Source organism: Pseudopodoces humilis, chromosome 21 (assembly GCF_049639895.1).
Source record: "Pseudopodoces humilis isolate 2021_Gansu_Grassland_sample_001 chromosome 21, ASM4963989v1, whole genome shotgun sequence".
In the NCBI taxonomy this organism is placed as follows: Eukaryota; Metazoa; Chordata; class Aves; order Passeriformes; family Paridae; genus Pseudopodoces; species Pseudopodoces humilis.
In genome coordinates this window covers 3,132,851-3,147,686 of record NC_142220.1, presented here as the reverse complement: position 1 = coordinate 3,147,686, position 14,836 = coordinate 3,132,851, and the positions used below count along the sequence as shown (strand labels likewise).

The following is a 14,836-nucleotide window of genomic DNA, read 5'->3' as shown; positions in this document are numbered from 1 at the left end:
AATGGAAATGTCAGTTCGGTGTGGGGGTTTTTTGGCAACTTCAGCTGAAAAATGTTGAGGAGTTCTTACCTCATTAAGGATTAATAGATGCTTCTGACAAATTACAGAACGCTCGGTGATATGAATTATCCAAGACTGGTTAAAAGATGTTGTCAGTCCCTTTTCCAGAAGACTTGGCTTCCTGCTGGAGGGTAAATACCTCAACAAGACCAGCTGTAAAACCACTGAGGTGCTCCCAGTGAGACTGGTGATACTGGGCACGAAGCTGAGCCACAGCCTGGGGTGCAGCCTTGCCAAACAGAATTGCGCTGTTGGTTCTGTTACACAGAAAAAAATCCAGAATTCCGAGTTCATTCCCTTCTCTGCATTTTTTTGAAGAAAGCAGCGAAGCAGCTAAGTGTCTGATGCAGAGTAGGAATCTGTGGTGTCTGCATGCCTTGAATTTATGTTCCATAGCTTCAGTGGAGCCCGAGCATCGATCAAGTGTGACAAAACAATGACAGTCTCATCCTCTACTTCAGTCAAAACGAAGTTGTGACGCTGTTTTCTTGTCCCTTGGTGACAATGGAAGGGGGAAATAATTGGAATGGATGCTTTTAGAGCAGGTCCCACTGCTGTGTGTGTTTTATGGTACAGAGCAGCCTAATACTCCTGTAGTTAAGTTATAAAGTAATGCAGTGTTCCGAGGGGCTCTACTACTGTGGAGGACATTTTAAATTAAGTTCAGGCTGAGGTTTATTCTCTAACAGTGTCTGGCCATGGCCAGGTTGCTGGCATGTGACTGCCCAGCTGCAGCTCTGGATGGAGCCCAGGGGCTCTGTGTGAATCCCCAGGGCCCCCCCAGGACTGGCAGAGCTGCAAACTTCTCCTGACTCCTGTGTCAGGTGTGTTCCTCAAGAGCTGTCAGGCCCATGAGGAGGTGTCCCTCAGGGATCTCATTGTAGGGGGGGAAATTCCCAGATCTTTGGGACTTCCTAGAAATAATTTCCACAGCTGTCAGGGTGAGGAGAAAAAGGTGATGGCAAGGAAGTCACAGAGTAGAAAGGGATCAGTGAAAACCAAAGTAAATTAATAAATACTTGTGCCTTTGTAAACTATGTTAGGGAGACCAAACACCCAAGCATCCTGCATGTGCTTGGACTAAAGGAGAAATAGGGGTGTGTGCCAGGATTTTGGGGTGAAATCATCTCTCATGCACCCATCTGTGCTGCCTTGTGTGCTGAGCTCCTCTCCCCCCACTCGCTGGTGCTGGGCTGTGCCTGCAGAACCTGGTAGTAGATGAAGGGTGTTCAGGAGCTCAGCTTGCTGCTAAACAGGCAGTTTTCTTCTTCAGGGTTGCTTGTCTGACACCTTTTCTGCACATTAAATTCACACAGCACAGCATTTAAAAACAAGGGAAGCAGATTCTCTCCACGCCTCACAGCAAACCTTACATAAACAAAAAACCTTCACGTCTTCTGTTGCGTTGACTGTGATTTAACACTTGGGCAGAGTGGAGCAGCCCAAATCTCAGCACTTGACTTGGGCAGTGCCCTGGGGCACCTCTCTGTGGCTGTCTGGGGAGGGGACAGGCACTGGTGTTGGATTAGGGGGTGCCTGTGACTGGAGGTGTCCGTGGGTCTGGCTGTGGCAGGGACAATGCTCAGGATTTCCTGGTGGCTGGTGTTTGTTCCTTATTCTGCAAATGGATTTGCCTCTCCCTCTCTCTGGTGCCTGTTTCCCACTCAGTTCTTTGGCTGTGTCCCAAACCCAGGAGTGCTCTTGGTGGGTGTGTAGCAGCCAGGTTCCCATCCCTGTTTGGCTCCGGTGACTCCCTGCTGGTGAGGACATTTCCTTCACATTTTCATGGTACATTCCTGAGGTTCTGGTGGCTCTTGCTGTTTGCTCAGCTGAGAGAATGAAAATTGAAACTGGTTACAGCTCCCCCCTCTAACATTATATTCCTTTTCCTTTATGAAGGCAAATTACTTTTATTAACTCTCTTAAAACACATTATCAGCTCTCTGGCAGAACAAACCTGCTGCAGGAGCAGAGCCCTTCCCACCGTGAATACCAATGACTGATTTAATGGACGGGTCCCTCTTCAGCAGTTCTTAATATCTGGAAGAAGAAAAATGAAGTTACCCACATGCTTCTCAGTCGTGCAGGGATCATACAGAACAGGGAATGATCACAAAGCCTCAGCCTGGAGCAGAAAGAGAATAAACTCAGTGAGTCTTAAGGGCTTTAGGAGGCATCTGGCTGTGGGTGTAGGATCTCAATGCTGTGAGCTGTGTGTTTTCTCTGCCTCATGAGTAAAGTGATCTCAGAGAGGCTGTAAAACCTTGGATCCAGGCCAAGGCCCAGCACTCACCAGGAATCTTTCCACTGCCCTCACTGGGGCTTGGATGAAGCGTGTCAGGAGTGTGCAGGAGATGGGTGAGACCTTCCAGGGTGTGTTTATCTGAAATGTGCATGTCTTGCTTTTGAATATCAGGAATGGAACTAAGCAGCATCTTGACTGGGTAAAAAGTTGGCCCATCAGCATAAGAACCCAGCTAGAAATGACTTTATCCCAGCAGAGGTACTGAAAGAGAGAGATGGCACTTCAGGAAAGATGTGCATGGGTGAAGGGCTTCCCAGGGATGCAGGACGTGCCACTGCTCTGTGTGGGGTGATGAGCTCAGACCTCTGTCCCCAAACTTTGCTTATCTCAACCCATAGCATGTCTGAGGTGATGATGATGATGATGGCTGAGCTGGGAATGTTGTTGTTCCTGCCAGCTGTTCTATTTAATCTTTGCTGTGTTGGTTTGGATGTCCCAACCCAACCAGTGACCAACCCAGTGGTCACACCGACTACTTTTCTTCCTGTTGTTGCATGTAAAGGTTCTCCCTAGAAACTAGCCTCTGTTTTCCTGAACAATGAAAATGCAAATTCAGGATGTCAGCTCTGTACCCAAAAATAAGGTTTCAAAACCATTTAGCATTTCAGAGTGGTTCTGTGACAACGTGAAGACTTGCAGTTGTCTCTCATGATGAGAGACAGGCAGAGCTCCTCAGCTCACACTCAGATCTGAGCACCAATGAGTGTTTTATCCCAAAACTTTATAATATATGTGTTATTTGTAGTGCTTTTCAACTTCAAAGAGCTTGGAAAACATTAATGCAACTTCACAAAAGGCTTCTGTTCTCGCTGCCACTCTGCTGATGGGGAAAATGGAGATGAGCCCGAGTCTGGCTGAGGCTCAGCCTCGACAGTGGGGCCGAGGGCAGCCCCTCGAGCCTGCATGGAACTGCTGCGGAATTTCTGCAAATGTTTGAACATGCCATGATTTCAGACTTCTTCCAGCTGACCAGAGAGTTTTCTGTTAGGAATTCTGTTTTTCTTTAGGATTGTGGACAGCTAAACACAAGGGAAGAGCACTTTGGTTCACCTTTCTCCTGATTTTTAAATTACAGGGTGAAAAGAGTACCCTGTAAGCCACATACTTTTTCCTGCCTGGGGGAAAAATGCTGAGCAGATTCTGAAAACTGAACTGTAAAAAACAAAAGAAAAAAAAGAAGAAACCTCCCACCTCTTGGTGCTGGGGCACTGTGAGGGTGAAAAGGGCTTGGCTGGAGGGGCTGGGGGAGCATGTGCAGCTGGGGGACCCCCAGTGCTGCTGATGGTTGGATTGGGGGACCCCCGACCCCCAGAGTGCTTCAGGCTGAGCCCTGCAGGCTCTGAGCAGCAAAGCAGCGCCCGCAGCATCCCCCAGCACTGCCTGGGCTCTGCGATTCTGCAGCAGCAGCAGTGAGGCACCGGCGAGGCGTTCTCAGGGCTGCCTCTCCCGGCTCTTCCACTCAGAATCCTTTCCCTCTCAGCAGCTGCTTCCGAGGATTTTCCCTGAGATGCAGCTTTGTGAACACACGTGCAGTGAGCAAAGCAGGGTGCTCTTAAAAATCCCCTCACGGGGAGCAAATGAGAGCTCGGTGCAGCAGCCACCAGCCAGCCCTGCTGCCGTCGTGGACCTGGCAGAGTCTGATGGGCCAAGTGATTCATCCATCAAAATAATTTTCCAGAAAATCGTGCTACCGGAAGATGGTTTTTATTAAAGGAAAATATCACTCTTCGTGTTCAGTACTTCTTGGCTTCACCACTGAAGCTTAAGCAAAACACAAGACTCTGTTCTGTGGGGTTTTATGCTTGATTTAAAGGAATGGAACTGCAGGTTGTAAATTTGGAGGGGGGATTTTTATCCCAATGCTAAGCAAAGTTCTGGTTTTTATCAAATGCTAGCATTTTAATAGATGAGCATAAGGATCTCCAACTTACCCTGGGGAAACAAGCTAACCCTTCTGAGGGAAGGAGAGGCATAAATGGGGACATTGACTCCCCAGAGAGTGTCTTTCTGACCAAGTAAGGTATAAAAGCCTGATATCCCTCATGGATCTATGCCCAACTACACCAAACATCTTCTCCATAACAAAACTGTCTCCTCTGTGGCCCGAGCTGTCTCAGACACAGATTTCCCCTCAACTGCATCAGCACAGGGCACAGAGCAGCACCATTCACACACATCCATGATGGTGTTGAGTGGTCTTTCTGCTTTCTTAAAAAAAGGAAAAAAAGAATCAAAAAAGAGAAAGGGAAAAAAAGAGAGGAAAAGAAAAAGAAAGCAACGATTGCAACCGGACTTTGGTTCAGTAATGCCTCACGTGATGGAGCACACATTGTGTAGAGAGACCCGGACATTTTAAAAAATACAAATATTTTCAGAGCACTTTCTGGGTATTTTTTATGGGTGCAGGGAACATCAGTGCTCCGGTTCTGCATCCATGCAGGTCTCCCAGGGGTTCTGGGGGAAGCGGGGCAGCGCGATGAGGAGGAGAGCGATGCCGCAGACGAAGAGCAGCACGAAGGAGGCGCAGGCACAGGCGAAGGACCAGGAGTAACTGTACTTGATCCAGGCTGTCTCCTTGCTGTCAATCATCCTCTTCACGGATTGTCTCATGACTTCAACAGAGATGATGATGCAGAGACCTGAAGGAAGATAGGAGCAGTGGGTTGAATAACCAGCTGTCAATTTTTCATCCCTAATTAACTGCCTCATCTGTTGTTTTGCATACAGGAGCTGCAGTGAGATTCACAGGTGAGTCACTGACTTCAGGGTTTGAAGGAACCAGTGCTCAGAACTGCCAGGAGCTCTGCCATAACTGAGGTCAGCCACACTTGTTGAGTGGGATCTTTTAGGTAGGCTTGGATGGGAAATTCAAAGTGGAGGAGGAATAATTGCATTCCCTGGGGAGCTTTTTCAGAGGTTGAGGAAGGTTTTGTATCGAGGTGACAATTTGCACCTTTGTCTTTTGCTCATTGTGGCATGTCAGAGTATTCCTGGTTCATGTACAAGTGCAGTCTTCGTGTGTTGGGGAGACAGTCGTGTATTTTGGGCCTGGATTAGCCAGGTTTTGTTGGTTTGAAACTTAATAAATGAGATAGAATATTATGTGTCCCTGGTTCAGACTGGGACTGGCAGTGAATAACCTAAAAGGGAGTGAATATACTCTTAAAGGACGTTGGAGAAAACACAGACCAGCTGCTGAACAAGACATTCCCACACCACACAGGGACCTGTAGTCTTGAGGCCAGGAAGAAAATGCTTTCAGGGCATTTTCAGAAGTGTCTCTGTCCCCTTGGGCTCTATCTTAAATTTCTCTGTGTTGTCCTATGAACCAAGTGCAGAAATGTGAGCAGCCCTCCTCGTACCTGCAAAGGTGTAGAACATGGATGCTGGCTTCAGCAGATAATCCCTCTTCTTCCTGAAGGACAGGAGGACGCAGATTGTCCCGATGATCGCGAAGCCAACGCTGAAGATGGCAATGGCTGCAGCTGAAATGCTGTACTCTGCCAATGGAACAAAAATCACCAAAAATGACATGGTGTGCACATTCTGAGCCCCTGTCATCAGCTGTGGGGACGTTGCTGTAGCTCACTCTGAGAACTGCGCCCCTGATGCTGGGGGCGAGGTGGCTTTGGTGAATTATTTCCCTCAAGTGAAAACAGGGTAAAGGATTGGTCATGTAGCTTTTGAATGTTAAGGTTATAAAAGCAGAGCAGGAAGGGGAAAATGCTTTCTGAACACCCCCTGAGATAGCCCTGGGCACCTTTGCTCATCAGCCCACCTGTATGGGGCTGCTGGAGTGCCGGGCTGGAGCCGCTTGGGCTCTGCCATGGAAATGTTATTGTCAAAGCCTTGCTGGGCTCTGTGCTCTTGTCCCTTCCATCACCCCACCCTCTGCTCCCAGAGTAAATAGACATTTCTCTGCTACTTTTATTCCACTCTTTCTGCAGGGCCCTGGCCCGTGCTGGTGCTGTCCCAGTGCCTGGAGAGCTGAGTGCTGCGTGGGCTCAGCCCCCGAGCGGGCACAGCAGGCTGGGGGAGAAGGGTTTGCACAGCTCATTTTTATTGCTTTGCCTTTACAACAGTGATTCCCAGCTCTGTGAAAAGCCAGCTTCTTCAGGGCACGGGATTAAACCCTCCTCAAAAGTCCTGGTTTTTGCTAAGCCATGTGCTGAACTCTTTCCCCCAGCCCAGCACTGCTCAGTGCCTGGGTGGAGGGGGAGAGTTGCTAATTGAGTAATTCAAACCTTCATTTGCATGTTGTGTTCGTTTTCAGATTAGTTTAGTATTTAACACATGTAGCCATGCATGAACATCACACTGCCTGATGATATTTGCCTTTCAAGCCATTAAAAAAAAATATCTCCCAGGCAAAATCATGAAGAATTTTTTTGCCTGTTACTAATTAGCTCCCATCCAAATGAGCTATTTCTGTGAAGGGGAACAGCAGATCACTCTTTGTTCTCAGTGCTTTTCATATCACTGTTTTATTATAATTTTCTAAATGTTTCTTTTTTCTCTGTGCTGGAACTGCCTGAAAGTGTTCATTTCATTGTAAAATCTTTTGCTGGGCTTAAGAATTTTCTTTTTGCCCCAAAGAAAAGAAGTTCTTCCTGATTTATATTTTTTTTCTGAAGAAGTTATTCCTGATTTTTTTCCTGCATTGCCCTGAAGGCATTGGGTGCATTTTGAAGATCAGGTGGCTGGATCAGATAGCAGAAAAGTGAGCAAAAGCAGGTGACTCAGATATCTGCTTTTCTATCCAGTTAAAATTCCTTTCTTTCCTGTCTTAGGAAGCGACTTTTTTAGGGAACCTATCTTCAGGGTTTTCCACCATTATAATTTCCACTAGAAGGAAAGCAGATTAATACATGTAATGTATTCAATGGCTCACATGTAAAAATGTTGTGTTGCAAACTATGAAGGAGTTTGTCCCCAAAGAGAGGCTGAGAAAGAGAGAGGAGCATGTTAGGGGGAGCCCTCAAAATATTTGGACTTATTAAAAATATGAAATTTGTCCATGAAAGACAATTTTGCTGTAAACACTGACAGTTCATGTCTTTGTAGGATCCCTGTTCCTTCCATCAATTGCTCTATTTTTTACATGACTTTCATATAAAATCAATATGAAGCATAAAATTCCTAATGGTCTTCAGAGAGCCTCTGTATTTCTTTTCAGGGTCAAGACTCTGCTTGGGGTATGATTTATTCATTTAGGTTTTATTAATATCTTCCTCTTCAGTGGCAAAGGCTGAGTGTCACAGATAGTGCCGATGTTGTAAAGCCATTTTTATGCTGGAAGGACTTTTTTCAGTTTTCCTGGGTATTGACATTGTTATATATTTGTGGGACAACTTATGTAAAATCATGTTTATGGGTGTGATCATATATAAAAATAATTGTCCCCAGGACACTGGGATTTGACCTTGTCCAGGGCATTTTCCACATTTTTCCCAGCTGATGGTGCCTGTTAGAAATCCTGCTGCTTTCAGTGGAACCAGAGCTGAACCTCTCATTTTGGGGACCCCTTTCCATTAGATCTTGTGTGCTCATCTCTTCATACAACATTAGAAAAATATTTTGGAATCATTCTTACCTTTCTGGGTGGTTACTTCAAATATCTCTGAGGTCTCTCCTGGAGTGAAGTGCTTGAAGTAGGAGCAGTTGTGGTCTGAAAGAGAAAAAAAAAAATCAATTTTGTGCTCTTGGAAGCTTCTGATAAAATGTAGTAAAACTGAATTAACTTTTTATTGATGTACCAAACTTGCAGTGGTTTTGAGGCTCCCTACACTTGGTGATACTGAGGAACTGGAGTTGGATCTGATTTCCCTGGGAGCAGATGAGGAGTCCAGGCTCCAGCACAGACAAAGCTGAAGCCCCTCTGATACCTTTTGTATCCCTCTCAGAGCTGATTGCTCTTCTGTTTAAAATATGAATTACAGATGATTTTTCTCGTTCTGTCTTTGGCCATGTCACGTTTCTGCCTCTCGGTGTTGCAGCATTTCCTGGGGATGGGACCTGCTGTGCCCACAGCTGAGCTGGCAGCTCCAACCCACCCACAGTGGCATCACCCCAGCGGGGTGTGGTGACCTTGGAGTGCAAACAGGGAGGATGGAGTGTCCTCATGCACCTTTCCCTCCTGGCTCTTCCGTTCTGCAGCTCCCAGATCCCTGTGTGGTAGTGGGGGGTATTTGCTGCAGGCAGGAGGTTTGCTGATCTGGGGGTCCCAGAGATGAGGCTGCTGCAATGCAGCAAAGCACATGGTGTTTTACTAAAATAGGAATGCTAAGAGCTTTTTTTTTTGGCTGTCAGTAAAAGGAACAAAGCAAAGAAGACCAAAGCTTTTTGAAGCCCAAGCAGTTGCCCAGGGAAGGGAAGGCTGTATGAGCCAAGGGCAAAGAGGTTCTCATGCAGGGCTTTATCCAAGTTTGATCCCATCAGAGCAGCCTATTAAGTTAATTTGATAAGACAGCAGAGTTAGATAGAGGGAGCTTTATGAAGTTCCTCTGTCTGGACCTCACATGAGCACCGTGCCAGGCACGGGGTGCTTGTAGGGGGGTTGAGAAGGATCAGGATTGTGGGACATGAGGAGATGGGGATGAGGGAAGTTGTTAGCTGATGGCCACGATCCTTTTTCCTCTCTGCCTGGTGAGGGTGACCCGGGGGAGCAGTGTCACTGCTGTCAGCAGACCCACAGGAGACTCCAGCCTCGGCCTCCCAGCGGGATGGGGAGGGTCTGGTGAGGACCTGCTGACTCGGAGCTTTGGCAGCAGCAGCAGGGTAAGGGTGGAGGGTGTTCTTGCTATTTATAACTGATTTAATTGAGGGTTTGAAGGGGTGTGGAGCTGGGAGAACAGTTGCTCGTCAGGAATTTGGCTGGAAGGGTGCAGTGGTGGGGACGTGCTGAGCTCCAGCCCTGACTGCTCCGTCCTGCTGAGCTGGGCTGGGGGGACACGCTCAGCACCTGCCCCAGCACCCCTGCAGCACCCAGGGGGCTCCCAAGGGGCCAGGAAACAGAGCCAAGGCTGCCTGAAACACAAAAATAGGGGCCCCTTCCCTTAGGGGCATCTCTTTCGTTAAATAACGGAGTTAGCACCAGCTTCCAGAAGATGCTGGGAGGAAGCCTGGGAGAAGTTGTGGCCCTCTCCACATCCAGGCTGGGACAGGTTGCTCCAGCACAGGGTGAAGCCTGAGCCAGGCCTGGTTCTGCTGTGGGTTTCTGCCTGTGAGCATTTCAGTGGTTCCTTACAGCATTAATTTCTCTGGCAGAAGATCCCTGTGTTCTACCTGTTGGTTCTTGTGGGTTTTTTCCGTCGTGTAAATGGTGGCTGCTGGAGTTAGTGACTCAGGGAGGATTTATTTTCCCTTTCCCAGGAGATAGGTAATTGCAAAACAGCGGTTTTGGGCCTGTTAGGGAAAGATTCCTTCGAGACACTCTTATCTACTTAAGTTTATAAGCTGACTTTTATTTCATCTGCAGGTTCTCCTTGCTGGAGACAAGGTTAATGTTCAGCTCTGGCATCTCCTGACCTGTTCTTTATTATCCTTGCAAATGACTGGAAGAAATACATTTGATCTCAGCCCTCTGTGACTCTAATTGTGGATTTTGAGCCTCAAAGTAATAGTTGTGTGCCTCCACCAGCAACTCAGTGGTAACTGAGGCTGAGCATTGTGTCTGGGACACTTTATTTTGGGATTATTTGGTTCAGCTTTTCATTAATTCTCTAAAAAGCCTGAACTCAAAGGAGCCCCCAGGTGTGCAGTACAAATGTGGAGGCATCCAGACTTGGTGTGGTGGGGAGCACAGCACAGCTCTGTGTCCACTGCAGGGGACCAAACTAGTCTAGTCCACCCTCCATCCCCATAAACCTTCCAGAATGGACTTGTCTGCAGGAGATGGAGCTGCCTCTGTCCCTTGTGGCCCTTAGCAAATCTCTGCCAATGTATGATAAAAGGGTTCAGCACACAAGTGGTTTTGGAAAATCCTGGCTTTTAGTGTGGGGTTTCCCCTTGTGATGAGTTTGGGAGACAGGACCTTAGAGGAGGTGTTGAGGTGAGGGCTGAGCCATGGAGGGGGCCAGGCCCTGAGCTCTTTGATACACACAGAGTTTTGGAGATGGTCTCTCCAAGCAGTTCAATTTCACAGCTGCCTTGCAGGGTGAGTCCCCTGAAACACAGAACAGACAGCCCTGCTGACAACCCATTTGCTCGAGCACTTCTCCTCTCCAGTTGCCTGCACTCAGGTTCCTGTATTTACAAGGACCTGCTTCAGCTGTTGAACATCCCTGCTGCTGCCCAGATCACAGCAGCCACTTTTCAGGACAGCACCAGCACCAGAGTTACGGGCAGTGATGCTGAACTCCGTTTACAGCTGGTAGTAAAATGCTCCGGTGCTCACTGACCACAGTTAAAAATGTCTCAGTATTAATCTGAATTTGTCTGGTTTTAACAACCATCTCCCTGATTTTTTTATTTGTTACAGCAGGATGCTGAACCCTCTTCAATTTGTCAACACCCTTGGATGGGTGCTGTAAAATTTTAAAGCTCTGCCTAAATCACAGCCTGCTTTGTGGACTGCAAGCCAAGTCATCCTCCCCATTCTGCACTGTGCTGAGCTCAAAACCTAATAAATAACGTTAATCATGCCATCCATTTCCTCCACAGGGAGCGACTGGTAAATGGTTATTAATTCAGTGATAAATTCTGATGCCTCTTTCCCAGTCCTGGCAGTAATGTCTGGTTATATCTCATGATTTTCAGGAAAAGCAGTGCCTGCATCTGCTCTTTTACTGCGCGTTTGTTCATTCACATTTTCTCGGCTGCTGCAGCTTTCACAACCCTGGTGTTTTCCTGCCGACATCCCTTCCCAGAAGTGTGAAATCAATCTAACGGGAGCCTTGTGGCCACAGCCTCACTCAGCAGCCCCAGCCCCAGGGCTCTGCTCCCCTCCCCTCGCTCTGATCCTTTCCCAGCTAAAACAGGGATGAAGGTATTTATGTTATAATTGAGGTGCGAATTTCACCCTTTGGAACGTGATTATGACGCAAGCTGTCATCCGAAATCCCAAATACCTTTAAAACCTGGATGAACCAGCTCTGGTGTGGGGGACAGTCCAGCCCCTCCACAATTCCCAGTTATTCTGTGCCTGGTGGAATGCGGCGCTGGGATGTGATTCAACGTCCGTGCAAGCACATGCTGATGTCTGTCAAAGATAGTGGCTGCTTTCCTGTGCCCTGCCTGCAAATCTGCTTTGTGCAGACAGCTGGATATTTATGAGTTTTATATTTACCCCAGGGCTGTGCAGTTTTGCTGTTTATCCACTAATTTCTATTGTTTTTCCTTTTGTGGGAGTTCTCTGTGCGTGGGGGAAGGCGTGCAGCGAGGAATACGTCTCCAGGCACGTAAGTACCTTCCTGAGAGACATTAAGCATATGGATGACACACTCCCAAGTTTGGTTAGAGGCAGATCCACATGCTGAGGCTCAGCTCCTCTCTTCACAACATGTAATTTGGCCAAAGAGATAAAGAATTGCAGTAATACAGGCAATATACCGTCAGCCCAAGCAGGAAGATTTTTCACAGGAAATTTTCAAATATGTGTTAACATATATTTCATTTCAAGCAGTGAGTCTAACACGAAGGCAATCCTGTTATTTCTGTTCTGGAAAGTTTCCAGTACCCTATAAGCCTTCTAAAAAAGCAGTGTGGCTCAGTCACAGAGGCAGTGTATTAGTGCAAACGGCATGGATGTTGCTGACTTGGCAATCAGCAAAAACATAATGAGCTCCTTTAACCATGGGAATGGAGCAGCCTTCCCGGAAAGCTGCCGTGCCCACTGCCCTCCCCATCGATTGAACTGGAGGTGGAGATGTGTGTGGGAGCAGGTGTCTCTGGTCAGAGGTGAGCAGGCTCCCTAAGTCCTTGAGAAATTGATTTAAACACTGTTTATGACTTTTTTTTGCTGGAAGCCGACAAACCATCCTGCAGGTCCCTCTCCCTGCCCTGCCCTGAGGAATGGCAGCTCAACACAGCAGTGTTGTGGATGGGCTGTTCCTCTGGGATTATAAGGATCTGGAAATCCTAAAGATCCAGCTCTGCTTGGTGGACCCATAAATTCTCTTTCCTGCTGCTGTCAACATGCCTGTAGGACCCTTGGCTGGGGTTCAGCAGGATTCCCTCCATCCCAATCTCCCTTTGTGATTTTCCTATCCTCCTCCCCTTCTCCCCACGGTTGCTGCCGCACGGGAGACTCAAACATGGTCACAAACAGAGCAGGGCAACACAGCAAAGCAGCCCCAGCGGGAGGGATGGCAACGAGGTGTTTGCACACCAACACGAGCACAGCCCCGTGCGCCCCATCCCCAACTCTGTGCCTGTTTTCCTTCTGCCGTGGGGGACGTGGAGCCTATTTTCCTTCGCTGTGTCCTCCAACCTCCTAAGCAAAGCCAGCTGAGAGTCCTGGTGCTTTCTCCCGTGCATGCTCACGTACCTCCTGGCAGGCTGATGGGCCCACAGCTCCTCTCTTTGGCACCTTGCTCCTGCATGAAAATCCGCTTGGTGCAGAGTCTCCAGAGCCCGAAATGAGCCGCCTCGCAGGTGGTGGTGTTTTTCTCCAGGCTGGGGCTGAGCACGGCCCAGTGGTCAGTCACTACGGCTGCGAAGAGCAGCGAGATGCCCACCAGGATGACGGAGAACGTCAGCCGGACCTTCAGGGGTTTGCTCTCGTCCATCGCGCTCCGGACCGGCGCTCGCGGGGGATTCGCGAGGGCTCCCGAAATCCTGGCGCATCTGAGTGCCTGGAAATGTCAGTCCCGGGGCTGCAGGCAGCTGCTGGGCTGTGTCAGGAGGATCCCAACGCACAGCTCAGCTTTCGGCCCCGTCCCACCCGGGTTGTTTTGGATTCCCACGCCCGGCCGGGCGGGCGCTCGCCGGAGCGGCCGCAGCGCAGGGGCTGAGATCTCTTGACTTGCAGCATGCCCAGAAATAGGCATTAATAGGATGATTAACTTTTCAGCGAGGTTATAAAAACATCTGTGTTTATAATAGTGCCTGGGCTCAGACTGATCCTAAACAGTTTAATAGTCCTGGAGCCCTCTCACCCCATGCCTCGCAGGAGCTCAGAGGTGGACGTGTCTCCAGAGCCCAGAACTGTGGCAGAAAGTGATAAAATAAGCCAACTAGTTTATTTTATTCTTTATTTTTATTACAGCTATTTTTATTTTAAGCTTCTATTACAGTAATTTTTATTTACCCTGAACTGTTGTGAGTAGTTGGGGGTTTTTTGTACTGTTTGGTTTTTTTGATGTTTTATTTTGGTTTTTTTTTGTTGTTAGGTTTTTCTTTGTCTTTTTTTTGTTTTGTTTTTCTAATGCAATATCTCTCAAATACTTGTTTGCTTTCCTATCAACCAGGTTCCCCTTGATGCTTGCAGTAACTCCAGCAGCCACTCAACACATCCATTCCTTTCTCCAGAAGTGACTTCTCTCGCCTAAAGCCCAGATTGCTGTGGCTGGGCCAGCCTCTCTCCTTCCCTTTGATATTTCAGCTGATTGTAAAGCCAATTTGATGGCAATGTCAATGCAGAGGCCACTGTGGAGGTGACATTACAATTGTGATGTCAAACTGAGGAAGGTGCCAGTACCTGAATGTTAAAAGAATGGTTAAAAAAATGCCAGTGGAAAGCTGCAAATATCATTGTGTCAAGATAATGTCAGAGCTACTCCAGTCCTGCTTTATTAACACCCCAGCTTGATGTCAAAATAAAGGTGCAGAGGTGTCAGCTCAAGTTGATGAGGACAATGTGGAGCAAGGAATTAAAGTGTAGGGAGAGCATGGGAAAGGAGGAGAAAATAAAGTCCGAGTTAAAAAATATTGGTTTAAAATAACTGTAATTGAAATATGACTTAGAGGGGTCATTTACTCTGCTTGATGTGTGACAGGGATGGCTTAGGCACCCTGTGGAGCAGAGGGGCATGTGGGCACCCAGGATGGCATCGGAGCCCCCTTCTTGCTGGGATGTGGGAACTGTGCGCAGGAGTGAAGGCACCTGGTGCAAAATTGGAGGGGAAGGGGATCAGGGAGGGCCGTGGGGACATGGAGCAAGGCAGAGACCAGGGATGGGGCTGGCAGAGATATTTGAGGCTTCTGTTTAAACCAGAACCAAGAGTTGTCATGAAAGCAGAAAGGCCTAAAGCGAGCAGACTTTAAGGCAGAAAAGAAATGCATTAAAGATGTAATGCCTTTTCCTTTGAAGTAGACTCTTGTTAAATTTCACTAGACATCAGTCAATCTCAGGAGCTGCATCTCAACTTTGATTCCTTGATGCTACAAACTCCACAGGTGGAGCAGAGGGAAGTGAATGTGTGTTTGCAAATGTGGGCACAAAGCAAGGCTCTGGTTGCGAGGCATCAAGTGCTAATGATCCTGCTTTAGACTAATTACAACCTACAAGGACTGCAGGGGTGGGAACTCATT

The 14,836-nt window shown here is 47.8% G+C and overlaps 1 protein-coding gene across 1 annotated transcript; it reads right to left on the bottom strand.

The window, feature by feature from the left end:
• Window positions 1-4,064: 4,064 nt before the first annotated feature.
• On the bottom strand, window positions 4,065-13,243 carry CACNG1 (calcium voltage-gated channel auxiliary subunit gamma 1). The gene is made up of 4 exons (XM_005526664.3): window positions 12,852-13,243; window positions 7,959-8,033; window positions 5,728-5,865; window positions 4,065-5,004 (listed from the first exon to the last, which is right to left on the bottom strand). Exons 1-4 carry the CDS (start codon window positions 13,090-13,092, stop codon window positions 4,778-4,780), a joined length of 681 nt encoding a protein of 226 aa, XP_005526721.1. The 5' UTR covers window positions 13,093-13,243; the 3' UTR covers window positions 4,065-4,777.
• Window positions 13,244-14,836: the final 1,593 nt, after the last annotated feature.

Bases quoted from the DNA above. Each gene is read 5' to 3' on its own strand.
- CACNG1 (XM_005526664.3), bottom strand. From the start codon at position 13,092: ATGGACGAGAGCAAACCCCTGAAGGTCCGGCTGACGTTCTCCGTCATC. The intron at 8,034-12,851 runs GTACGTGAGCAT...TTTCTCTTTCAG, and splicing joins GCCCATCAGCCTGCCAGGAG to ACCACAACTGCTCCTACTTC. The intron at 5,005-5,727 runs GTACGAGGAGGG...ATCTTCCTTCAG, and splicing joins CATGTTCTACACCTTTGCAG to GTCTCTGCATCATCATCTCT.